A 26261-nucleotide genomic window follows, 5' to 3' on the forward strand; every position below is an offset into this window, starting at 1 on the left:
GGGAGAGAGAGAGAGGCAGGAAGGGGGGGGGGGCGGGGGGCCAGGCAAGCGCCCTCGGGGCGTCCAGCGATGAGTTAGAGCGCTGTGAGTATGAAGTCCCCCCTGTGGTCGTGTGTCACAGCCGTAAGTCGTCCGCGGGGGGGGGGGGGGGCTCCGTAGGCGTGTGTGTGCCTACTTGTGTTTAGTGTGTCCGCGAGAGTGTGTGTGTGCCTAGTTGTGTGTGGTGGTGAGAGTGTGTGCGCGGCTGTTGTGTAGGGTATGTCCATATGTGTGTGTGTGCCTACTTATGTATAGGGTGTCAGTGTCCCCTCCTGTGTAGGAGGAGGTCCCGTGTAACTGGGTGGGTGTCCAGAGCCGTACCACTGCACGGTATATACCAGAGTAGCCGCGGCTGTGGCCCCCTCAGTGGTTCTGGTTTGCACGGGCTTGGTTCGGGTGTGTCTGGAAGTCTCAAGTGGGCTACCTTTCCCGCTTAAGGCGTAGCGTCTTGTGTGCACTATGTTGCTTGTGTTACAAGTGGTTATGTACTCTCCCTTCGGGTCCATGTCAGCACTCTCTAATATTGCGTTAGTAGAGTCTCCCCCGTCTGGCGGTCCAGGCACCACAGTGTCCTACGACCGGTCAGCTCTCAGGTAGCGGTGGGTGTGTCAGAGTCAGTCAGGTTAGATTAGATTAAACGTAGGTCATCACGTTTTGTCATCGTCGCGGTGGGGGGGGGTGTGCTGGCCGAGTGGCGGTCAGTAACGGTGGGCGTGTCCCTTGGGTGCTTGCATCTTCAGTGCGAGTGTGGTCTATGGTGTGGGAAAACCTGCGTTGGGTGTAGGGTTGGCATAAGCTTCTGAGCTAGGTCTGGGACGTGTGTCTGAAGCTTTACAGGGTGTATCCACCCCACGCTTGGCAACCTGTCCTATCTAGTAATCTTAGGACCTTCCCATGCCATGTATAATGCTCAATGGGCCCCATGTCTCACTTCCCCCTTTCCCTCCATTATATATTTTCTTCCTCCCCCACCCCCGCTCACCCGACCCAAGTATTTTTCCCACCAACATTTAACATGTCCCTAGTCCCCCTCCCCCACAGTCTCAATCATCTAGTAGAGCCGGGGGCAGCATCAGGTTGCTCCCCCAGGTTGACGGTGGTCTGGGTACTGCGTCTCATTATGCGGTGAAGTCCCTTTTCCCATCTTTCACCCCCCTCCCCAAGAAGCGTCCAGGGTCCCGTACCCTCTATACAGTGATGCCATGCTGCCAATATCTCGTTGGTGTATAGGCGCCTCAGGTTTCATTAGGTAGGGGAGGTGTTGTCGGGTAGGTGGCAACAGTCCGCAAGGATTCAGTCCACGCCAACACCTCTAGCGAGCATTTCAGGTGATAAAAGTCAATAGTCCCAGGTCAAAGTCAATGCGTGTCAGGACAATAACATAAATGTACTTAGCTGTTACCATCTCAGTCACATGGATGCCTCAGTCCCACCAGCCGGGGGAATCGCCAAAACGTCCGCCTTGGTGCCAATACGTTAGTCGGCCTGCTGAGCCGGGTTGCGCGGTCGGTGCGCAGGCGGTCTGTGTGGTGATTCTTCTCTGCGGCGTCGTGCGAGTCTTTGTGCTAACGGGCCAGGGCGTGGTTCTATCGGCCTCAGGATCCAGTCTTCCACCTCCGTGGGCGGTAGGCCCAGTCGTCTCAAAAATATCGGCACTTCATCTGGCCACCGTACCGGGATCCATTCATTGTCATGGCGGGCCAGTAGGCTAAAGGGGAAGCCCCACTTATAGGGGATGTTGCGGCTTCTCAGAAGTTGGGTTACCGGCCTGAGCGCCCTGGAGCTTCCAGGGTGAGAGGTGACAGGTCCTGGTAAAGGGCTACTTCCGATCCCTGGTATGGCCAGGACTGTTTAGAGCGGGCCTTGGACATTATCAGTTCTTTCAGTTTAAATTCATGCAGGCAACAAATAATGTCTCTGGGAGAATTATCTATGTTTCTTGGTCTTGTGGCCCTATGAGCCCTGTCGAATTGGATATGTTGCGGTGCATCCGGACCCAGTATACCTTTGAAAAGGGCGGTAAGTACGGCCTCCACGTCTTCTTCGCCGTTAGGTTCAGGGAGGTTGCGAACTCTTATATTAGACCTGCGCCCTCTGTTATCCAGATCTTCAGCTTGTCGTCTGAGGTGCAGTAGGATAGTTCCCTGTCGAGTAATTGCCAGGTTATTGGCTTCTATGCGGCTAGACATCGCTTGCTCTGCGGCCTCCAGGGTCTGAATGCGGCTGCCTTGTGCTGCCAGGTCGCTTCCCAAGATGGCGACCTCTGCTCTAATCGCCTCATGGAGCGAGTCCGAGGTGCTTTTAAGGTCATCTTTCATGGTGGCAGTAAGGGCCCTGATATCTGCTCTGATGTCTGCCAGGGATAGGGTATGGGGCTCCGTCCCTGGCGGTGAGTACTGTCTGTCGGCCATCTTGGGGCCTTGTGCGCCGCGCGGCTGGCTGCTCGGTGTTTGCAGGTAGCCGTCTAGGGAGCCGGCGTGCGGGCTGTTCAGCGGTCTCCTGGGGGTCTGGTGGGTGTCTGCTCGTTTAGTGCGCCCCATCGGGAGAGTAGTGCTGCGGTTAGTGCTTCTTACAATGCTGCGCGGGTCGGAGCTCAGGAATTAAGCGGCCATCTCCGACGGCTTCCAGGCCACGCCCCCCATAACTTTTTTTTTACTTATTAAATGTTTTACATTTTCTTAACTTTTTTTACACTTTTAAATATTTTTCTAAACTTTTCTTTTACCGTTAACCCCTAACTAGCAGTAAGCAGCACTAACAGTAAATTCCCCATTTTCCCATAACTCCCACCCACCCCAGCTAGCAAAATATATAATTATAAAATATTTAAATGAATTAATTAAATAAAATGAACCCCTGAGGGTTAAAAAAATAAATAAAAGTTAATCCTCAGGGGTTAAAAAAAAATCAGATCACAGTATAATACTGCGATCTGTATGTTGATCACTGTAGGCAGTGATCAACTGGCAGGGAAGGGGTTAATTTTTATTTAGACTGAGTAAATGGGGGTGGTATTTTTTTTTTACTTAAACGTTACTAAAACAGTTAAAAAAAAATTTTTTTAACCTTTTTAAAGCTTATTTAAAAAAATATTTATAACGTTAACCCCTAGTTAGCCTAACACCAAATTCCCCAATTCCCCACTAATTTCCACCCATCCAAGCTAGCTAAATATATAATTTTTAAATATTTAAATTAATTAATAAAATAAATTTAACCCCTGAGGGTTAAAAAAAAATAATAATTAACCCTCAGGGGTTAAAAAAAAAAAAATCAGATGACATTAAAATGTATACCCTGCCAATTGATCTCTGTAGTCAGTGATCAATTGGCAGGGAAGCGGTTAATTTTATTAAAGCAGGGGAAAGAGGGGTGGGATTTAACTTTATTTATTTTTTTTACACAGGGAGAAGAGGATCATCACTGATCCGTCTCCCTGCACTTCACACAGAACCCGGAAGTGCAGGGAGGCGGAAGGTGAGTACATGCAGCACATGTGCTCGCTCTGACAGCCTGTCAGAGCGAGCACTGCTGCTGGGGCAGCCCGATTGGGTGCTCCCGGTCTGCCTCTAATACAGAGGCAGACCGGAGCACCGTTAACCCCGCGATCGCCGCAATTGCGGCGATCTGGGGTTAACTTTAGTAAATGACGGGAAATATCCGTCCGCGGTCGCGAAGGGGTTAATTGTCTTGATAAAAGTCCAGATGGGACTGAAACGTTGACATTTTTGCTGCAATAAAGAAGCACTATTTTGGGGGGCGGGACAAGGCCTGAGAGCTTGTCAGCAGCCATTTCTGGGAGCTCCTGTCCTAAAACCTGAAAAAACGCTCAAAATCTAGCAAATTACTAATAAGTTACCGGCTGACATGACAGAAACAAGCAGAGGAGTATGCCTGCTTTCGATTGATGCCCGTCTGATACTGATCTCACCTGGGAAAAGGCTTTACTGGAGCCTCGGCCCTACATCCTGCACTAACAATGACAGACCCTGTTCTGGCTGGGAAATGTGGAAAGAGCCTGTATGATCCGTCAGAGACACCCAGACTGCTGAATTATAATGAGGATGACAAGCAGTAGCTAATTTGAGACGGCAGGAGCCACGGCCCCGCTCCCCCCCCCCCCTCAGGCCGGTGGGGGTTATCCCGGCCTACTGTTTGCTGTTATCAAGTTTAACAAGTTTCATTTTTTTTTTTTTTTACATTGATGGCCCTGCATATACCATGAGCCTACCTGCCTCACTAAGCATGAAACAAACACTCTGCGAAGCCTACGTGCTGCACTGACACCTAAGGGACGGAGGGGGCTCTGGGGGTGCTGCGCGTGGGCAGCGGGGCCTGACATGCTGCCGCTGCGGCACCCGTGAGGTTGACTGGCAAGAAGGCGGTGCTCCGGGACTGTGCCACGCCGAGATCATGGAGCCGTCGCCTCTAGGCTTTGTGGGGGGCCTGGAGGAACTTGTCCCCAGAGCTGGGAGCCCTGGGGTACCGGGAAGCGGAGACCTCCGGCGGACCGGTGGCTGTGAGGATGGTCGATACCGACCCTGAGCGGCCGGACATGGGAGAGACAATCGACGGCCCTCATCTTACCCGGCTGGAGATTCTGGAGCACAGTGGGGGTGCAGGAGACGACCGGTGGGTGGACTTTGGAGGGGGGGTCTGAATATCTGAGTGCCCGCTGGGCTGTGGAACTCTTGGCAGAAGGCCTGGCATGGTCTGGAGAACTACTGGCAGATGGCTGATGGCCCCGGGGCCACCCGCGGAGGTATCTGTGGCGGGCCCCCTGCCTTGGTGCGCCTCACTCACAGCCCCCCCCCCCCCCGCTGTACATGGGACAGGACGCATGCACGGAGGGAAGGACATGATAGCCATGATTATAGCCTTTGACTTATATACCCATTCCCGTTTTTATTTTGGCGTGACAGAACGCCTGGAGATATGTGCACCGACCAGACCCAAGGGAGCCCGGAGATGAATTCACTCTGAAACTCACGCGAGGGCCTACACGTAATCCCTATACCCCCTTACTGACTCCACAGAGAGTCTGGATATTTCTTTTCTACTTACTTATTTTTTACTTTAATACATTTCATTATATCCTTAGGCTATGCTTTCTGGGGCTGACTAATGTTATTAGTTTTTTAGAAATATATGCAGGAACAGGAGTTATAATAATATGTTTATTTAGAATGCCGCCATGATTTATACCATCATTGATCAGATAACTTGACTCAGTATTGCATTAAATTGCTACGTAAAATTGTGAGGGAACACAGTCTTCTCACAGCTTAAACAATTATGGCATAAATGGTCAATATGAAATACATGATGATTTACTATGCTGTTTAGATGCATATATTTAGGCTACTTCTTAAGTTGATGGTTTATGAAATGTTTCCTCAGTAACATATGCAGCAACCAGAACCAGACTGCTAACTCTGCCCATAGTGCGTTATTATTATCAGTACTTCCTGTGATATATGCAGCTGCCTCCCTGGGAGGCGTACCTTTTTTTTTGTTTGTTTGCTTTTTTCTTGCATAGCAACCTCTCACCTAGATACTCATGCACCATTGGCATACGCTCCCAGAGGCTGCCAGTGAAATATTTTTTATTTAAGTTTAGTTTACTTGGTTTACTTTTTATTATTTCACATTGAAAATGCAGACATAAGATTCCAGCAAATATGCTTTATTATGAAGGTTAATCAAAATATGCTATCACTTACTAACTTAGCCTTATAAAGCATTAACTGGTACCATCAGATTGTATAAGCATTAACATTACTTTATTAAACCGGACACATAGGGCCTTTATAACTAATACTTAGGTGTATTTAGGCTTAGCTCAAGAATGATGGTAATTGCTACCTGCCCTTAATATTAATGCAGAAACCGGAGAAGCGTCGCTGCATACATATACCGTAATTTGTTTTCTTATTATAACTACCATCTTAGACACAGGCATATGCCTCATCTGTGAGAATACCATGTAGAATGTTAGTTATGTATTATGATTATCTTGTCCCACTGTACTTAACTGTAAGCACCTATCATTGACCATTCCTTACTGTCTATGAAGATGTCTGAATTGCGCCTTATGAGACTACATACACCATGTTCTGAATAACGTATTGTAACATTCCTGTTATTGAAAAAAAATAATAAAACCGCTTGAATAAAAAAAAAAAAAAAAGGAACAATGGATAACAAAAAAAAAAAAAAAGAAGCACTATTTTGAACCATATCAAGTCCTGTGAGTGCTTTCCTACAAGGTATTATATATATATATATTGATATCAAAATACACTTAGAACGAAATAAAATATATATCTATCTGTCCTGACAGGAAAAGTTGTACCGAGCAGCAATCATGCACATGGAAACCTGGTAATTGCTTGTGGGGTCAAAGGCCGGTTGTGGCCAATCAGATCCACAGGAGGGTTTGTGCTGAGCAGCAATCATGCACGTGGAAACCTGATAATTGCTTTTGGAGTCAAAGGCTGGTTACAGACAGTCAGATCCACAGGAGGGTATTTAAATCCAATTCTCCTTTTGCTCATTGCCCTGTCGTGGTTTCATCCTGATGGTTATCTGAGAGTGCGTTCCTGATCCTGACTTCGGCTTCGTTTTGAGTTCCCTGTATTCTCGTATCCTTGACTTTTGGCTTTCCCTCATTGTTGTGTCTGATTCTGTGTTCCTGACCTCGGCAAGTATTTTGACTATTCTTGGTCCGGCCATTCTAAGGTCCGGTTATGCATTATCCTTAGTCCTAGGTGTGTCAGAGTTCTGCATAGATCCTGCAGAATTGTGTCAGCACATAGCAGCTTGCGAGAGAAAGCTAGAAGAGAATGATCACCGGATGGATCAATTTGCCCAGGCTTTTAGCACGCTCTTTACTAGGACAGCTCATTTACAACCTGAGGCTTCTCCGATTATGTCACAGCTGCCTAATGTACCTCCACCAGAGTATATAAGGCACCTACAATCTCCTTATCTCCTCCCCTGCATTTTTCTGGTAATATCCAGGAATGTAGGGGATTTCTCAATCAGATTGAGTACCACTTTGAGGCCTCACCTGGTTAATTTCCTTCAGATAGAGCTAAGATTGGGTATCTGATGAACCAACTTAAAGGTAAGGCCTTAACTTGGGCTAATCCATTATGGGAAAGTAATAGGAGTATCGCTCATTGTTACCAAGAATTCCTTGCGGATTTCAAACACGTTTTAAACATTAGGCAGGGAGGAAGATGCATCCACTGCCTTAATGCATATCAAACAAGGGAACCGATCTATCTCAGATTATGCCATAGAATTTCGTACTTTGGCATCTGAAGTAGACTGGACTAATAACGGATTAATCTCTGTTTTTAAAAAAGGATTATCTGAGAATATACTTGACGAAATTGCTGCCAAAGATCTACCGAAAAGATTAAACAAATTTATTAACTTTGTGATGCAGATTGATATAGACTTAGGACCAGAGAAATTACTAGAAGCAGAACCACGTATGACCTTGTCACTAGCACCTCGATTCTCCAAACCTGTTGTCCCTGACCTCCCGGTGTGATCTGAATCCGAACCTATGCAACTGGGGGGTTATGAGATTGTCATAGTCAAAGAAACAGTATAGGAGAAGAGAGGGTCTATGCTTATATTGTGTCAAAAAAAGGACATATGAGAGATACTTGTCCTATACGCCCGGAAAACTTCCGCACCTAAGAACCTTTAAGGGGACAGGTCTTAGGTATGATGGATACGTCCTCTAGTAATAACCAAAGTAGATTTCTCATTGACATTGTCACCCTTTGCAACAAGAAAAACTTTTCATGCAAAGCCCTGTTAGACTCAGGTGCGGCAGGTAACTTTATTGGTTTTGTTAAAAAAAAAAAAAAAAACGCTCTATACCTGTCAAGGAGAAATCTTCACCTCTGGCTGTTGAGGCTATTGATGGGAGACCTCTCTCCCTCTCTCTCAACCACTGATTACCCACGAGACCTTGCCTATTTGTATCATTATAGGAGCATTGCATAAAGAATTCCTTACATTTCAGATAATCGCTTCCCCTTTCTGTCCCATCATATTAGGATTCCCTTGGCTCATCAAGCACAACCCTCATATTGACTGGGCCAAAGGGGAAATACTGGAATGGGATACAGACTGTCAGGAGGTTTGTATGTCATCTGTTACTAAAAGAGTGGGCAATGTTACTTTACCTACTATTACACCCACTACCCATGCAGTATTGGGAGGTTAGGGAAGTGTTCAGTAAAAGTCAAACTGATGTTCTTCCTCCACATAGATCATATGATTGTTCCATTGATCTGCTGCCCGGAGCTATGCCTCCTAAAGGGGCAGTATATGTTCTATCCCCACAAGAGAGTAAAATCATGGAGGAGTACATCAGAGATGCCTTAAGTAATGGTCACATATGCAAATCAACCTCCCGTGCTGGTGCAGGGTTCTTTTTTGTGTCAAAAAAGGATGGAGAATTATGTCCTTGCATTGACTGTAGGGTATTAAATAAAATCACCATAAAAATGCCTATCCCATTCCCCTTCATGCCAATCATGGAGGTAAATTACCACATAATTAAGTAGCAGGGTCGTCCGGTGTTCGGTAGTTTGCATTCGTATGACTATCGTCTATAGACTCAGCATTCATCATACGAATGCAAACTACCGAACACCGGACCACCCTGCTACTTAATTATGTGGTAATTTACCTCCATGATTGGCACATCCAGTCTGTATAGAAACAAATTCTTTGTTTAAGCACGAATGCTTTGTTTAAGTGCCTGGGTGGCCGCCATTTCGGGACATTTCCACGTGTTCGCGGCAATCTTATCTTTATTTCATTATTTGAAGCCAGTTCTTCCAATTAAACTGGCGGTGGCCATCTTTATACTCCTTTTATGGAGATTGCGGCGGCCATCTTGGTTCCCCCCTTCTTCTTCTTAAAGCCACGCCACAAAATAGAAAATCACTATTTTTTTTTTTTTTATAATAAATGTTACTTGAATATCATGTATAGTTTTATATAACATCTCTTGCTCAGTCTGTTGTTTTTATTCGTTTATATTTCATTTTTCAAACATGTTTTAATTAACTAACTCATGGTCACATGACCAATGAATACCACCTGTTTTTAGCTATTTAAACAAGGTAGGTCTCACAAACTGTAATCACTTTGAAAAAGCCTGTCAGAGGTGAAACGCGTTAGTGTTATTTATCTTTTTATGTTTGATTTTTATACTTTTTATTATCTCCAAATAAAGTTTTTTGCTTTATACTACCTTGGAGATTCCAGACCTATCTTTGAAAATATGTTTTATCCTGATAGTTTATCCTGAAGATTCTCACAGGAACATCCTTGGTGGGGATTATACCACCTTAGCCTTGTAGTATTGAGCAATACCTGGATTTGCTCTCTGCTTGTGAGTATATTTTATCCTCTCTTTTTATTCAGTTTATCACAAACAGTGAGCACTGTAGTCTGTTTTTATCTTCCCCTTTATACTGAGGACATCTGACCGCCCACCAGCGGGACAACAATCCAAAGCCTGGGACCAACACCCATTAAGAAGCACTAGGATCTACTATTATATCTACAGACGGCGTTTGTTCCGTCCATGCGCATCAATCTGGAGCTGAACATAAGCTCCAGAAAACTGTAAGTGCATTTCTGTTTTTTAATATTTAACCAGGATTCATAATATACTGCACTATATTACGTTTTTCTGCTTATTTCATATATCACCGGATTTGAGAACAATTCTACAGGCGCTGTCTCCCTGCACCCTTTTCTGCATTAATAAGACTGTGTCCGCTATTTCCAGATCATTTTGGTGGGAGAAGAGATATTAAGGATTATGTGGAAACCTGTTCTGTTTGTGCAGTCTCTAAGGTTCCACACACACTCCCGTGGGGATTGTTACATCCACTTCCTATACCCATTGTTCCATGGTCTCATCTATCTATGGATTTCATTGTTGACCTACCTAGTTCTAATGGTTATACCACCATCCGTATGGTAGTTGACCGCTTTTCCAAAATGGCACATTTCATTTGACTCAAAAAATTGCCATCTTCTGAGGATCTGGTTTCCATATTTATCCGCGACATTGTCAGGCTTCATGGGATCTGTCAAAATAGTGTGTCTGATAGGGGTTCCCAATTTTTGTCAAGGTTCTGGAGGGCATTTACTAAACAGTTGGGCATTAAATTGTCTTTTTCCTCTGCTTACCGTCCCCAGACCAATGGTGCGGCTGAAAGGGCTAACCAATTGCTTGAGCTGTATTTACGTTGCTTTGTGAACAGTACTCAGTCTAACTGGGCTAATTTGTTGCCCAGGGTCGAATTTGCCAGGAATAATGCTACCCATGATGCATCTAGGCACAGTCCTTTCTTTGTCAATACCGGTCGCCATCCTAATATTCTCCCTGATATGTTTTCTGACACAGCTATCCCTGCTCTGGATGACCACCTTACCTCTATTCATGATACTTAGACTAAGGTTCACTCCGCTTTTGAAACTGCGTCTGCTCACTTTAAATTCCATGCTGATAAACGGCAGCGTGCCAACCCAGTTTACCAGATGGTCCTTACCGTGTCCTTACCGTGTCCTTAAACAAATTAACCCTGTTTCTTATTTCCTGGCCCTGCCTGCATCCTTGCACATTCCTAATTCGTTTCATGTATCTTTACTCAAACCACCTACAGTGCCTTGCAAAAGTATTCACCCCTTGGCATGTTTCGTGTTTTGTTGCCTCACAACCTGGAATTATCATAGATTGTTTGAGAATTTGCATAATTTAATTTACAGAACATGCCCACCGTGTTGAAGATTTATTTTTTATTGTGAAGCAAACAACAAATAGGGCAAAATAAAAAAAAAACAAGTAAATGAGCATAACTATTCACCCCCCTAAAGTCAATACTTTATAAAGCCACCTTTTGCGGCAATCACAGCTCCAAGTCGCTTTGGATAAGTCTCTGTGAGCTTGCCACCTCTTACCACTGGGATTTTTGCCCATTCCTTCTTGCAAAACTGCTCCAGCTCCTTCAAGTTGTATGGTTTGCGCTTGTAAACAGCAATCTTTAAGTCTGACCACAGATTTTCTATTGGATTGAGGTCTTGGCTTTGACTAGGCCATTCCAACACATTTACATGTTTCATTTTAAACCACTAAAGTGTTGCTTTAGCAGTGTGTTTGGGGTCATTGTCTTGCTGGAAGGTGAACCTAGCCTCAAATCACCCACAGAGTGGTACAGGTTTTGCTCAAGAATATCCCTGTAATTAGCACCATCTTTCCCTCAACTCTGACCAGTTTCCCAGTCCTGGCTGCTGAAAAACATCCCACAGCATGATGCTGCCACCACCATGTTTCACTGTGGGGATGGTGTTCTTTGGGTGATGTGATGTGTTGGGTTTGCGCCAGACATAGCGTTCTTTGATGGCCAAAAAGTTCAATTTTAGTCTCATCAGACCAGAGCACCTTTCTCCATACATTTGGGAGTGTTTTTTGCTGAAAGTAATGGCTTTCTTCTGGCCACTCTGCCATAAAGTCCAACTCTATGGAGCGTACGGCTTATTGTCGTCCTATGTACAGATACTCCAGTCTCTGCTATGGAACTCCAGGGTTACCTTAGGTTTCTGTGCTGCCTCTCTGATTAATGCCCTCCTTGCCTGGTCCGTGAGTTTTGGTGGGCGTCCGTCTCTTGGCAGGTTTGCTGTTGTGCCATGTTCTTTCCATTTAGTTATGATAGATTTGATGGGGCTCCTGGGGATCATCAAAGATTTGGATATTTTTTATAACCTAACCCTGACTTGTACTTCTCAACAACATTGTCCCTTACTTGTTTGGAGAGTTCCTTGGTCTTCATGAATGTGTTTGGTTAGTGGTGACGCTTGCTTAGGTGTTGCAGCCTCTGGGGCCTTTCGAAAAAGGTGTGTATATGTAATGACAGATCATGTGACACTTAGATTGCACACAGGTGGACATCATTTCACTAATTATGTGACTTCTGAAGGTAATTGGTTGCACCAGAGATTGTTATGGGCTTCATAATAAAGCGGGTGAATACATAGGCACATGCCAATTTTCTGTTTTCTGTTTCTAAAAAATAGTTTTATGTATATATTTTTTTTCATTTCACTTCACCAACTTAGACTATTGTATTACATAGTTACATAGCTGAAAAGAGACTTGCGTCCATCAAGTTCAGCCTTCCTCACATATGTTTTTGCTGTTGATCCAAAAGAAGGCAAAAAACCTAGTCTGAAGCGCTTCCAATTTTTCAACAAACTAGAAAATTCCTTCTTGACCCCTTATTTTCTGATCCATCATACACAATTCAGATTAATAAAACATTGAACTTAAGGCTGTAATGTAACAAAATAGGTAAAAAGTCAAGGGGGGTGAATAGTTTTGCAAGGCACTGTATTTGCAATAAATATACAGTCCCGGTGATTCCCCCTCCTCCTTTGGTTGTTTCCGGTCAGAAGGAGTATGAGGTCTCCTCCATTATTGATTCCAGGTTCTCTTGTGGTTCATTGCAATACCTGGTTGATCGGAGGGGATATGGGCCTGCCGACCGTTCTTGGATTCCTGCTTCTGATATCCATGCTGGCTGTAAGATTCGCTCTTTCCACACCAAGTTTCCTGTCAAACCGGTGGGCAGTCTTAAGGTGGGGGGTAATGTAACGGATTCATCCGCACATATAAATGTTTATGATGGTATTTACCGTCCTGACAGGAATAATTGTGCCCATCTGAAACCATGCGACCGGATACCTGATAAACCCAGCATGTCTAGGGATGCTGGCCGCTGCGGATCTATGCCACTTTATAGCCCCATGGCCGCACACGTTGATGATGATGTTGGCGTGTGACGTCACGCACGTGCACATTTTGGGGTCAAAGGCCGGTTACAACCAATCGGATAAACAGGAGGGTTATTTAAACTAATTTTTACATTCTCTCATTGCCCTGTCGTCGTTTCTGCCTCATGGTAATCAGAGAGTGCGTTCCTGATCTTGATATTTTGGTATTTGACTTTGGCTTCGTTCTGACTTCCCTGATTTCTGGTGTCCTTGACTTTTGGCTTTGTCTGAATCTGTATCCCTGACCTCGGCAAGTATTCTGACTATTCTTGGATACGTTAAGTCCGGCCATTATAAGGTCCGGTTAGACCTTATACTTAGTCCTAGGTGTGATACAATTCTGCGTGCTGGATCAATTAGTAATCCTGACAATTACAAACATATATGTAAAAAAAATGCAATTTTTTTTCCTCACCACAAACATTAACATAAATTAGTGAAAAAATGCTGACTCGTTAAGGCACAATATACGCCATATAAAATACCCGAGAGTGTCTGCTTTCTCAAATGTATGCCCTTTGTAGGGTCATTTGAGCAGTCAAACTACTAAAATGCCCCAAAATGAGACAAAGGCCCATCACATCCATCTATGAAAATTCTAACTATAGAAACTTAAATAGCCTTGTCTCTTATATTGCATTGTAGCTTCACAGAAAAGTGCCAAAGGCATACAATGTGGGTATTGTTGTACTCAGCAGATGTAGCTGAACACAATGTGGGGTTATATACAGGAATAGCACACACCAGCATTAAGAAATACACATTAAAAAAACCTTGTTATATGTGTATATGCCAAAATACAGAAAAAAACAATTCTACTACAATATTTAGCAGAGATTGGCAATGAAATGGTTACGTAAAAAGTGTCAAAATAACCTTAGGTAAATAGCCTGTTGTGTCTACTTTATATAAATATATACTTTTGTGTGTCAATTATGTTTTCTGTGATTGCTACTAAACTTAAAAGACAAACATACCAACTTCTGAAATTGTTTCACAGTGACATTTTATTTTAGTCCTTGTATTTTGGGACCTGTAACTTTCAAAATAAGATGAAATCCTATATATATCATGTACTCGATAAATCAAGAAACATAAATTAATTTAATGACAATGACAATTTTTTGTCATTTTTCATATAATTAATGAGAATTTATATATGTATATGTGACATCAAATTAAAGCAATATTTGCCCTCTAAAAAAATGTGTATAATATGTGTTGATGCAATAAATGAGAGAGATGCAAATTGTGGTTTCAACACAAACTGCAAAAAATGCAAAAATGGCTTTTGTCCTAAAGTCCTGCTTCTGAATCTGTGCCCTTAAGGGGATAAGAGCATTTCTTTAATACATGTAGCATCATACGTCTTAAAGGGACATGCATCACTTGACAATTATTTTTTATACCAGCAAGCAAACACTTTTAAACAAATATACAAACCAAAATAAAGCAAGAAAAACTTGGAAAAGTAATGTAATAAACATTATTAAACTATATAACTTATATAAATATAAGAATGCATTATTGGGCATGCCTCTCAGCTAGGGAAGATTCTTCTCTTCAGCCCGCCAACCCCCTTACCAACCCATCTCCATTTTCAGACCAGTCCACTAATGACATAACCCTGACAGCGAAGCCTGCTCTGCATGATCATACTGATCAGACTCCCTTTCTTTTTCCCCATGTAGGCAGGGCCGTCTTTAATATTGATTGAATTTTTTTGAGCCTCCCTATCGCACGGGTGATTAAAAGGTAGTTCCCCATCTGTCGTGCAACTCCAGCAATGCATTGACAGCTGGGGCTCTACCATTTACCCATGTTTGAAGGTTTGTATTTAGCACTAACTGTTTTTGTGTGTTTGAATGTAAACAGGTTTTTGTATGGAATATGTTTGTATGTGGTGTTGGCGTACTTGCAAGCATGTATTTATGTGTAGTGTTGGTTTTGGAATTCAGGGGTGTGTTTACATATAAGTTTGGTGTGTAACACAGATGTGTGTTTGTACGTAGTGTTGGAGTTTGAATGCAGGGGTGTATTTGTATGTAGTGTTAGTGTGTGAATGCTGAGATGTATGCACATACACACGCACACACTCACACATTTATATATATATATATATATATATAGATATATACACTGAAACACATGCAGACACACATATACACACACTGACACACATGCAGATACACAGAAACACATAAATATACGCATTGATACACATACAGACACATAGATCTACAGATACACATAGACAGACAAACTGACAGACACTTACACAGACACAAACTGACAGACATACTGACACATACATACTGACATATGGACACCGACACATTCACTGAAAGACATGCTGACACACACACAGACACATACTGAGACATACTGACATACATTCACTGACACACACAGACCTACTGACAGACACACAGACATACTGACACACACCCAGACAGACATACTGACACACACAGACATACTGACACAAACAGACATACTGACACCCAGACATACTGGCACACACACAGATCCTACTGACACGCATGGACCTACTGACAGACACACACACACACCTACTGACAGACACACACAGACCTACTGACAGACACACACACACAGATCTACTGACAGACACACACACAGACCTACTGACACACACACACCTACTGACAAACACACACAGACATACTCACACACAGACCTAGTGACACACACACATAGACATAGTGACAGACACACACACACTTACTGACAGACATAAACACACACACATACTGACATACACATATGCAAACGGTAAAGCCCCCCTCCAGTTTCCTACCTTTCCTGGGGTCCAGTGTGCTGCCTTGGGTGGTTGGGAGTTGGGAACTGGCTCTCTTTGCTCAGTTCCCCTCCTCGCTGCTCAGCCTCCCTCCCGCGCAGCTCATCATCTCTGAGGGAGGAAGTGACTCACGGACGCCACTTCCTCCCAGGCTGCAGGGGGCCCGGTCGTGCTGTTAACCCCTTAAGGACCAAACTTTTGGAATAAAAGGGAATCATGACATGTCACACATGTCATGTGTCCTTAAGGGGTTAAAGGGCCACAGCAACCGACCGGGCCCCTGCTGAAACGTGCTCACCGGGTGGCCCTAAGTGTATTGGCCACCCGTTGAGCCCCCTTAGAGTATGGGTATGAGTATGAATTTTTCTTATGCAGGCTATGGGCGACGGGGCAGCTGCTTTGGGCCCCCCAGGAGTAACTGGGCCCGGGGCAGCTGCCCCGTTTGCCCCGCGTTAAAGACGGCCCTGCCTGTAGGGTTATGGCAAGATGAAAAAATCTTCCACCTCCCCATGTGTAAATCTGACATGCCTATATTCCTAGGGATAGGGCACTGATTGGTTAGATCAGTGTCACCCTGGAGTGGGTGTGAAGCGCATAAGAAAATAGAAGCAGGTAAATATAAAAATAACAATTTTATATTTACCTGCTTTTTTCAGCCTGAACAATAAGGCAACTGTATCATTCAAAGTTAAAGCTTTTGACTTTTGAATGAGACAGTTGTCTCAAAGTGATGCATGTCTCTTTAAATGATTACAAATTTACGTTTCAATACTTATTGCAGAAAATAAACATACATGTTCATTTTTATTTTACTCTTAATTAATGACATATATTTGGTATATCAACAGGTATTGGTTTTAGAATAACTTTTATGTTGTGGACATATTTCTGTGTTTCTGTGTTTATATAACCCAGTCTTGTTTAATCATTTCTTGTTTTATTTAATTCAGGCCCCCATTCACAAACAAGATCTAAAGGGAGAAGTGTGGGCAGTAATGAGCAGAGACAATGCTCTACTCCTGGGACTGACTCTAGTGATGAAATAGAGGACTCCATGCTACATGGATCAACAGGCAATTTAGAACAACCATCAAGATCAAATTTGGATGAATTGTACGAGATTTATTTATCAAAACAAAAAGAAAATGCAGCCAGATTTGGTAGTCGTACCACAGTTGTTCAACATCCGGACTCCACAAAAGTATCCAGCGGAGGTTTATCCAGTGCCCAGCAAACCACAGCTGTCCAAGTTAATGAATCCACAAAAGTGTCAACTAAAGGTTTATCCAGTGCCCAGCAAGCCACAGAATCCACAAAAGTATCAACTATAGGTTTATCCAGTGCCCAGCAAGCCACAATTGTCCAAGCTAATGAATCCACAAAAGTGTCAACTAGAGGTTTATCCAGTGCTCAGCAAGCCACAGCTGTCCAAGCTAATGAATCCACAAAAGTGTCAACTAGAGGTTTATCCAGTGCCCAGCAAACCACAACTGTCCAAGCTAATGAATCCACAAAAGTGTCAACTAGAGGTTTATCCAGTGCCCAGCAAACCACAACTGTCCAAGCTAATGAATCCACAAAAGTGTCAACTAGAGGTTTATCCAGTGCCCAGCAAGCCACAGCTGTCCGAGTTAATGAATCCACAAAAGTGTGCACTGGAGGATCATGCAATGTACAGCAAACCACCAAAGTGCCCATTACATTTTCATCAAATGCCCTGCAAACCACGCCTGTCAAATACAATATATCTACAATTCTGCCTGTTGCAGGATCATCTAGAGACCAGGAATCAACAGTTGTCAGAAATGCTGTAGGTGCATATTGGGAACCCCATTCACAAGAAGTCACAGTAGCCGGCATCCATCCACTTGTTTTTCCAAAAAAACCATCTGTCACACAAAAAATAACTCCTACACCTACCAGAGAACCCTCAGTGGCCAATAAAAACAATTGTGTATTGGATGATTTTAAATTACTGAATATATCACCTAATCATGTAGGCACTGCACACAATTCTGTTGGTGCTCCTTCTCTTACTAATACAGCAGCAGGTAATGATATATTCCTTAAATGTTTTATATAGGCCAAGAATTACCTTAGATTTGTCAATGACTTAAATAGATAATTCATAAAAAAAGAAAATATATATACATTTTCTTTTGAGCACAACTGTAATGTATGTATATGTGTGTGTGTGTGTGTGTGTGTGCGTATATATATATATATATATTTATATATATTATTATTATTATTTTATTATTTATATAGCGCCAAGAAATTCCGTAGCGCTGTACAATGGGTGGACTAACAGACACATAATTGAGATCAGACCACTGGACGTACAGGAACAGAGGGGGTTGAGGGCCCTGCTCGATGAGTTTACATGCTAGAGGGAGTGGGGTATAGTGACACAAAGGGTTAAAGTAGGGGAATTAAATAGTTTGTTAGAGAAGGGTTTAATAAGTGCTTGGTAGTTCATTTTTGACAGTTGCAGGAAAAGAGTCATGGGGTGGGGGATGAGAAACCTGCTAACAGTTTAATTGATACGCTTTAATGAAGAAGTGAGTTTTCAAAGATTTTTTGAAGGAGTGGAGGCTGGGTGAAAGTCTGATTGAGGAGGGAAGGGAGTTCCACAGAATAGGTGCAGCCCTGGAGAAGTCTTGAAGGCGAGCATCAGAGGTGGGGATCCGGGCAGAGGATAGGCGTAGGTCTTGGGCTGAGCGCAGGGGTCTCGATGGGATATACTTGTGTATGAGGGAGGATAAGTATGTTGGATCAGCATTATGTAGGGATTTGTAAGCAATCGCCAGAATTTTGAATTGGGCCCTATATCTAACTGGAAGCCAATGCAGGGACTGACAGAGCGTGGAGGCGTGGGAGGTGCGACCGGACAGGAAAATAAGCCCCACAGCTGCATTCATTATAGATTGCAGCGGTGCAACCTGGGAACATGTAAGACCGGTGAGAAGGGGATTGCAATAGTCAAGGCGAGAGAGAACAGCAGCATGAACCAGTACCTTAGCCGTGTCCGGCGTTAGATATGGGCGGATGCGCGCTATGTTCTTGAGTTGGAAGCGACAGGATTTGGCTATCGATTGGACATGAGGAGTAAAAGAGAGGTCAGAATCAAAAATAACCCCTAGGCAGCGAGCCTGCGAGGTAGAGGTGATAGTAGCGCTGTTGACTTGGATGGAGACAGACACGGGAGTAGCAGTACTTGAGGGAGGAAAAACTAGAAGTTCTGTTTTGGACAGGTTGAGTTTAAGGAAGTGAACAGCCATCCAGTTGTAAATAGCAGAGTGGCAGTCAGAAACATGAGTCAAGGTGGGCGGAGAGAGATCAGGGGAGGACAGGTAGATTTGCGTGTCATCTGCATATAAATGATATTGGAAACCAAAGGAGCTGATGAGTTTACCAAGGGAGGCAGAATAGATAGAGAACAGTAGGGGGCCGAGGACAGAACCTTGGGGGACGCCGACAGAAAGAGCGCTGGTAGAGGTAGGAGGAGCACCAGGAGAGAGCAGTATCCGGTAGACCAAAGTTACAGAGAATGTGAAGAAGCTGTTGATGATCAACAGTGTCAAAGGCGGCAGAAAGATCAAGGAGGATTAGGATAGAGTATTGGCCGCGAGATTTAGCAGCAATTAAATCACTGGATACTTTGGTCACAGCAGTTTCGACAGAGTGACCAGCGCGGAATCCAGACTGAAGGGGGTCAAGCAGAGAGTTGGATTCAAGAAAGTCAGTCAATCTGGCGTACACAACTCTCTTGAGGATCTTGGAGGCAAATGGCAGAAGCGAGATAGGGCGGTAGTTGGATGGGGAGTTGGGATCAAGGTTGGGCTTTTTCAGAATCGGGGTTACGGTTGCATGTTTGAAGGGTGAGGGAAATGTGCCAGAGGAAAGGGAGAGATTGAAAATGTTAGCGAGAGGAGGAGCAAGAGAGGGAGACAAAGTGCGGATGAGATGCGAGGGATAGGATCGAGGGAGCAGGTGGTGGGGCGGGAGGACAGGAGCAGAGCAGAAACCTCTTGTGCTGTAGCAGGTGCAACTGAGCATAGGATGGCAGGGGGAGTGGGGTTGGGTGATGTAACGATAGGGGTAGGAGAGAGATTAGAGCTCTCTTTCCTGATTGTAGAGACCTTCTCAGTGAAATGAGATGCAAAGTTTGTGGCGGACAAGGTGGTGGAAGGAGGGGGAGTCACAGGGCGAAGAAGAGCATCAAAAGTGTGAAACAGGTGTTTGGGTTGATGGGACAGTGTGCTTATGAGGGTGTTGAAGTAGTTTACTTTTGCAGAGGAAAGAGCCATGCTGTAGGAGCGCAGCATAAATTTATAGTGGACAAAGTCAGATGCAAAGTGAGACTTTTTCCAGCAGCTTTCAGCAGTTCTGGAACATTTTTGGAGGGAACCGGTCAGCTTGGTGTGCCAGGGTTGTAATTGGGGGCGCTTGCTGCGTTTAACTGTATGAGGTGCCATGATGTCAAGTTGAGAGGAGAGAGTGGAGTTTTAGAGTGAGGTTGCAGAGTTAGGGCAGTTGAGATTTGAGATGGGTAAAAGGAGTGTTTGGAGTTTGGTGGAGAAGTGCTGGAGATCGAGGGAGTTGAGGTTTCTGCGAGGTTGGAGAGTTGATGGTGGTGAAATTTTGATATGGGGTAAGCAGATGTTAAATGTTATATATTATAGAAAGAAAATAGGACTAATGGTTGGCGGATATAAAACAATCTGCCTCCCAAAAATACCTTGTATCCTTATATAGAAGGCTACTAGCCAAAAACAAAAACTCTTTAATAATCCCTCTTAGGGGAGAAAATCAAACGTACTAAACAAACAAACAGTAGAAATAGGACCTAATGGAATAATGTATCGACTAGTCCAAAAGTAATAATATAATCAGAGAAGTAACTGTAAATATATCTATGGCAGATTTGCCAGTAATAATAGCAGGTTACTTATAAAGAAAGAAAGAGATACAATAAATGTAGCAAACTAAAGACCCTTGGGTACAAGGTAAATAGGTTCTATAAGTACAAATAAGTGTACCAAATACATGAAAATCTAGCAAAGTTAGTTTGCAACATAACAGGAAAAACCTGTACTCCATATAACCAGCAATACTGATATAAAGCAAAATGCCTAAACAGCTATAGGAGATTTGGGGAAAGGAGTCCCTAACATCATGCTAGTAGTAAGCTGGTATCTAATCCCACAAGAAATAATAAAGTATAGGACAGTCAGAAAACCAAAAGAATCCTAAATTAAAATAATTCGCTTAAATAGGCTCTTGATAAAGGCGACCTGTTTCGCCGAAACGCACGTTGGGCATCTATTTAAGCGGATGATTTTAATTTAGGATTCTTTTGGTTTTCTGACTGTCCTATACTTTATTATTTCTTGTGGGATTAGATACCAGTTTACTACTAGCATGATGTTAGGGACTCCTTTCCCCAAATCTCCTATAGCTGTTTAGGCATTTTGCTTTATATCAGTATTGCTGGTTATTTGGAGTACAGGTTTTTCCTGTTATGTTGCAAACTAACTTTGCTAGATTTTCATGCATTTGGTACACTTATTGGTACTTATAGAACCTATTTACCTTGTACCCAAGGGTCTTTAGTTTGCTACATTTATTGTATCTCTTTCTTTCTTTATAAGTAACCTGCTATTATTACTGGCAAATCTGCCATACATATATTTACAGTTACTTCTCTGATTATATTATTACTTTTGGACTAGTCGATACATTATTCCATTAGGTCCTATTTCTACTGTTTGTTTGTTTAGTACGTTTGATTTTCTCCCCTAATAGGGATTATTATAGAGTTTTTGTTTTTGGCTCTCTGCACTCCACTCTTACATTTATAATTGCAGAGTAGCCTTCTATATAAGGATACAAGGTCTTTTTGGGAGGCAGATTGTTTTATATCCGCCACCCATTAGTCCTATTTTCTTTCTATATCTTTAGGGGTTAGGCCCCATTGTATCTCTCAACCATCACAACCCTGGTGGATGGACTTGTTCCATTTCTTACCAGCGTTGTTCTTTTTTGTTATATATTATAGTTGTGCTCAAATGTTTGCATACCCTGGCAGAAATTGTGAAATGTTGGCATTGATTTTGAAAATATGACTAATCATGCAAAAATATTATCACATAGTTGTTTGGCTCATTTTTAAAATCATAATGATAACAGATATCACCCAAATGGCCATGATCAAAAGTTTACATACCCTTAAATCTTTGTCCTTGAATGTTTGACCTTGTTACAGACACACAAGGTGACACACAGGTTAAAATGGCAATTAACCGGTAATTTCCCACACCTATGGCTTTTTAAATTGCAATTAGTGTCTGCGTAAAAATAATCAATGAGTTTGTGAGCTCTTACGTGAATGCACCAAGCAGGCTAGATACTGAGCCATGGGGAGCAGAAAAGAACTGTAACAAGACCTGCGTACAGGGCCGGTGCAAGGAATTCTGCAGCCCTAGGCAAAGATCCATTTTGCCGCCCCTTCATGTCACAAACTCACTGACAGACACACACACGCTGACACACACAGAAACTCACTGACAAACATACTCACTCACTGACAGACATACACACACACTCACTGACACACACACATACACACAGAAACTCACTGACAGACAATTACCCACTGACACATACATACACTCACTGACAGACATACACTCACTCACTGACAGACACACACACACTTACTGACATACACTCACACACACACACACACACACTTACTGACAGACATACACTCGCACACTCACTGACAGACACACACTCACTGACAGACACACACACACACACTCACTGACAGACATACACTCACTCACTGACAGGCATACACTCACTCACTGACAGACATAGACTCACTGACAGACACAATCACACACAGACACTCACTGACAGACATTCACTCACTGACAGACATTCACTCACTGACAGACACACACAGATACTCACTCACTGACAGACACACACAGGCAGATACTCACTCACTCACTGACAAACACTCAAACACTCACCTCCCTGGGGTCCAGTGTGGGGCAGCTCCTCACTCCTCTCGCCCGCCATTTAGTATGCCAGGGCCAGAATGACATCATATTCCGGCTCCCGGCATCACAGAGGGCAGGCGAGGGAGGAGTGAGAGGCTGCAAGAAGAGCCTCCCTTGCAACCTGCTTTCTCCTTCAGTCACTGGCATTTGATGAAAGAGCAGGCACCTGTCATCAAAGTAAGAAGGTGCCTGCTCTGCCATACTGTGACATGGCTTCTCTGGGCATCCCCACCTCCAGGCACCTGGAGGAGCGGCCCGGTGCTGAGTGGTGGCGGCTCTAGAGCCGCTCACCCAGCGCTGCGGTTCAAGACAGGGGGAGCCCACCAGGAAATATCCCAGTGGGCGCCCCCAGCAGGCCGGCACCCTAGGCGAATGCCTAGTTTGCCTAACGGTGGCGCCGGCCCTATCACCACACAGTTTGGGGGAGTGAGAAAGGGTAATCCTAGATGTTTGTGAGTATCCTGAACTGTATTGTGATAGATTAGTTGCTCAGTAGGTCTAAGGTCTTCCACTGCCTTAAACCAGGATTGATAGGATTGAGAGTGTTTGTTTGTTTTTTCCAATTTAGGCTTTGATTTAATCTTGTTGGGTAGGCTTTAGAAATTATTTAATATTTTTGGATAAACTTTTCAAATAATGTTTTCAACATATGCAATATGTGTATATATATATATATATATATATATATATATATATATATATATAAAATCTAAATATTACAAAATGTATATATTTTTTCACAATGATAAATCATTTTAAAATGTTATCCAAAAATATTAAATCAAGGCGTTAGCAGGTCAAGACATTTTGTAAGGTTTTACAGCATTTAATAGAGGAAGCACAATTACATAGTGTAGTTGTTGGTTAGTTCTAGGGAGCAGTGAGACTTGTGCCTTGGATGGCAAAGGTCTTCTTCACGCTTGCCAATCCCACAATAAGTGATTGATTACAGGGGTTTTATAGCATGATACTCAATATCACAGAGAGCTGTACAAATATGTGCCAACGAGAAGTCTCATACTGTTTAGGTTTGTTTTTATTTGCAGAGAGCTCAGTAGATATTTGTGTACTGTACATCAGTATCACAGGTTTGATTATTGCAAGAATCAAATTGTTATTTTCATTCTTTGAAGGTTAATGGAAAAAATACCATTTAGTTGAGTAACAATAATAAAATAAAAAAAAGATGTAGTTAAAATATACCCTTACTGGTTGAACACTATATTATAGTATAGTTATTGGCGAGGGAAAATGTAGCCATGGAGAGTAGAAGTTGACTTTTGTTTAGTATAGAATTTACCCTCCAGGCTTGCAAGTGGCAAAGTCTTTTAAGGCATGGTTAGTGACATTGCTCTAGAATTTTATGGCAATCATTCATCTACATCTTGTTGAAGTAAGAGAAGACTATTGTCAAATGCAATTCTACCGAATAGCTGTTTTCCTTCATTGGAGGGAAACTCTAGCTATATTGCTTACAATAATACAGGTGATCCCTTCTCTAGGCAGAAAATACTTTTCTTCTAGGTATGTTTTTTCTTTTTCTCTTTTACTTGAAGATACCAGTAGTGACTGAAAACATTTGTAGCGGTGGGTGGGGGCCCTAAAATTCACAATAGGGGGGGACCTACTGCCCCCCCCCCGGCCCCCACCCCTGTGCGGCGGGTGGGGGCCCTAAAATAAAAAATAAGGCCCTAAAATTCACAATAGGGGGGGACCTACTGCCCCCCCCCCCCCGGCCCCCACCCCTGAGCGGTGGGTGGGGGCCCTAAAATTCACAATAGGGGGGGACCTACTGTCCCCCCCCCCGGCCCCCACCCCTGAGCGGTGGGTGGGGGCCCTAAAATTCACAATAGGGGGGGGACCTACTGTCCCCCCCCCGGCCCCCACCCCTAGCTATATTGCTTACAATAATACAGGTGATCCCTTCTCTAGGCAGAAAATACTTTTCTTCTAGGTATGTTTTTTCTTTTTCTCTTTTACTTGAAGATACCAGTAGTGACTGAAAACATTTGTAGGTAGTGAATGAAAAGAGTAAATTTAAGATTTAACCCATCTGATGTTAAAGGAGAATTGTGGGAAACGCAAGCCAACAACAGCTAGAGGTTGAAGTCTGAACATCCCTGGTTTAAATATTGGTGCATCTCAGAACCTTGTACTAAAAATAGTATTAGTGGGAGATCAAATATAGAACCACATACAATTGTTCTGATGTTTTTACATTTTAAATCACTAATTACAAGGTTATTTTTTTCTAGTGAACCAAAATGTAGACATAAATAAGAATCGAGAGCCTAAGAAGGTGACTGACTTTACAGAGATCTGCCTTTCCAATGTCTGGAAATTCTGCAAGTTTGGAAGTATGTGACCAAACCCCAATAATGTTCTTCGTATTGCTCTCCCGACCCTACTCTCCTGTAAACTGACTTTCTGAACTTTTTAACCTTGACATTTTTCTCTACCCTGCTTAGACATGAAGCATGATAGGAAAAATACAGAAATAGGAATATGTCAATTAATCAAGGCATGGTTCATCATAGGGCATTCTAAGTAGGTAGTAGTCCGCAATTTATTTTTAGCCCTGTTATGTCTAACATTAATATATTTTTATTATTTAATAAAATTAGTTGCCAGGTATAGATTTCAGACTTTTCCTCTAGAACAACAGTGTTAGATGGTGTTGTAGAAAATGAAGAAGCACTCTCAGTACTCACTGTAATGAGGGCAGCCTGGTTTTAAAAGAGTTGAGTAATGGACATGGATGTACTATGATTCAATTCTAAATATATGCACCATGTTTAACTTTCCTGGCCTCCTTAATACAAATGTACATCTTCTGAATTAGACCACATAAAAGAAGGATTACAAACCCACTTAGCCCTAGTCAATACGCTCCTTTACTCTTAGTATAGTCATAGTGCATAGTGCAGAGTTTGTCAAGTATTTTTTTTTAATCTTGGGCCCTAATCGTCTGCCTTAGAACACCTTATATTAACTTTTGTGTGGAATCTGTTTCTTCAGTTTTTGTGTTGTGTTTGTAGGTAGATGTGAAGGAATGCATTATCACCTGCCTTACCGTTGGCAAATCTCATTAGACACAAAATGGGAAGATTTGACAGAAATGGAAACAATTGAAAGGGAGTACTGTGACCCTAAAAAGGACAGGTACAATTTCAAAATGTTATGATATGCAAATATATTCAAATATATTAAACAATACATTACAGGAACACATCTAGCCCCCCTCACCCACCTTTGCCCCCTTAAATATAGTAAAATCTTACTTGTATTCAATTATGAAGCTGCTGTCTCTGCCTCTGAAACTGCCTGTGTTTGCTGACATCATCAGTGGTGGTCTGAGCCAATCACAGTGCTTTCCAATATGATTGGCTGAGACAGTCAAAGAGGCAGATCAGGGGCAGAGCCAGCATACGTCAAACACAGCCCTGACC

At 43.0% G+C, this 26261-nt stretch overlaps 1 protein-coding gene across 1 annotated transcript in view; it reads left to right on the top strand.

The window, feature by feature from the left end:
- The window catches only part of LOC134601684 (zinc finger CCCH-type antiviral protein 1-like), a 137470-nt gene that overhangs the window by 53170 nt on the left and 58039 nt on the right, over window positions 1-26261 (top strand). The window contains exons 4-7 of the mRNA XM_063446198.1: window positions 16690-17019; window positions 17071-17790; window positions 25068-25169; window positions 25851-25974. Of these exons, the coding sequence (XP_063302268.1) occupies window positions 16690-17019; window positions 17071-17790; window positions 25068-25169; window positions 25851-25974 (1276 nt within the window). The remainder of the gene's footprint in view (window positions 1-16689; window positions 17020-17070; window positions 17791-25067; window positions 25170-25850; window positions 25975-26261) is intronic.

The sequence above is a fragment of the Pelobates fuscus genome, chromosome 3, assembly GCF_036172605.1.
Source record: "Pelobates fuscus isolate aPelFus1 chromosome 3, aPelFus1.pri, whole genome shotgun sequence".
Classification (NCBI taxonomy): Eukaryota; Metazoa; Chordata; class Amphibia; order Anura; family Pelobatidae; genus Pelobates; species Pelobates fuscus.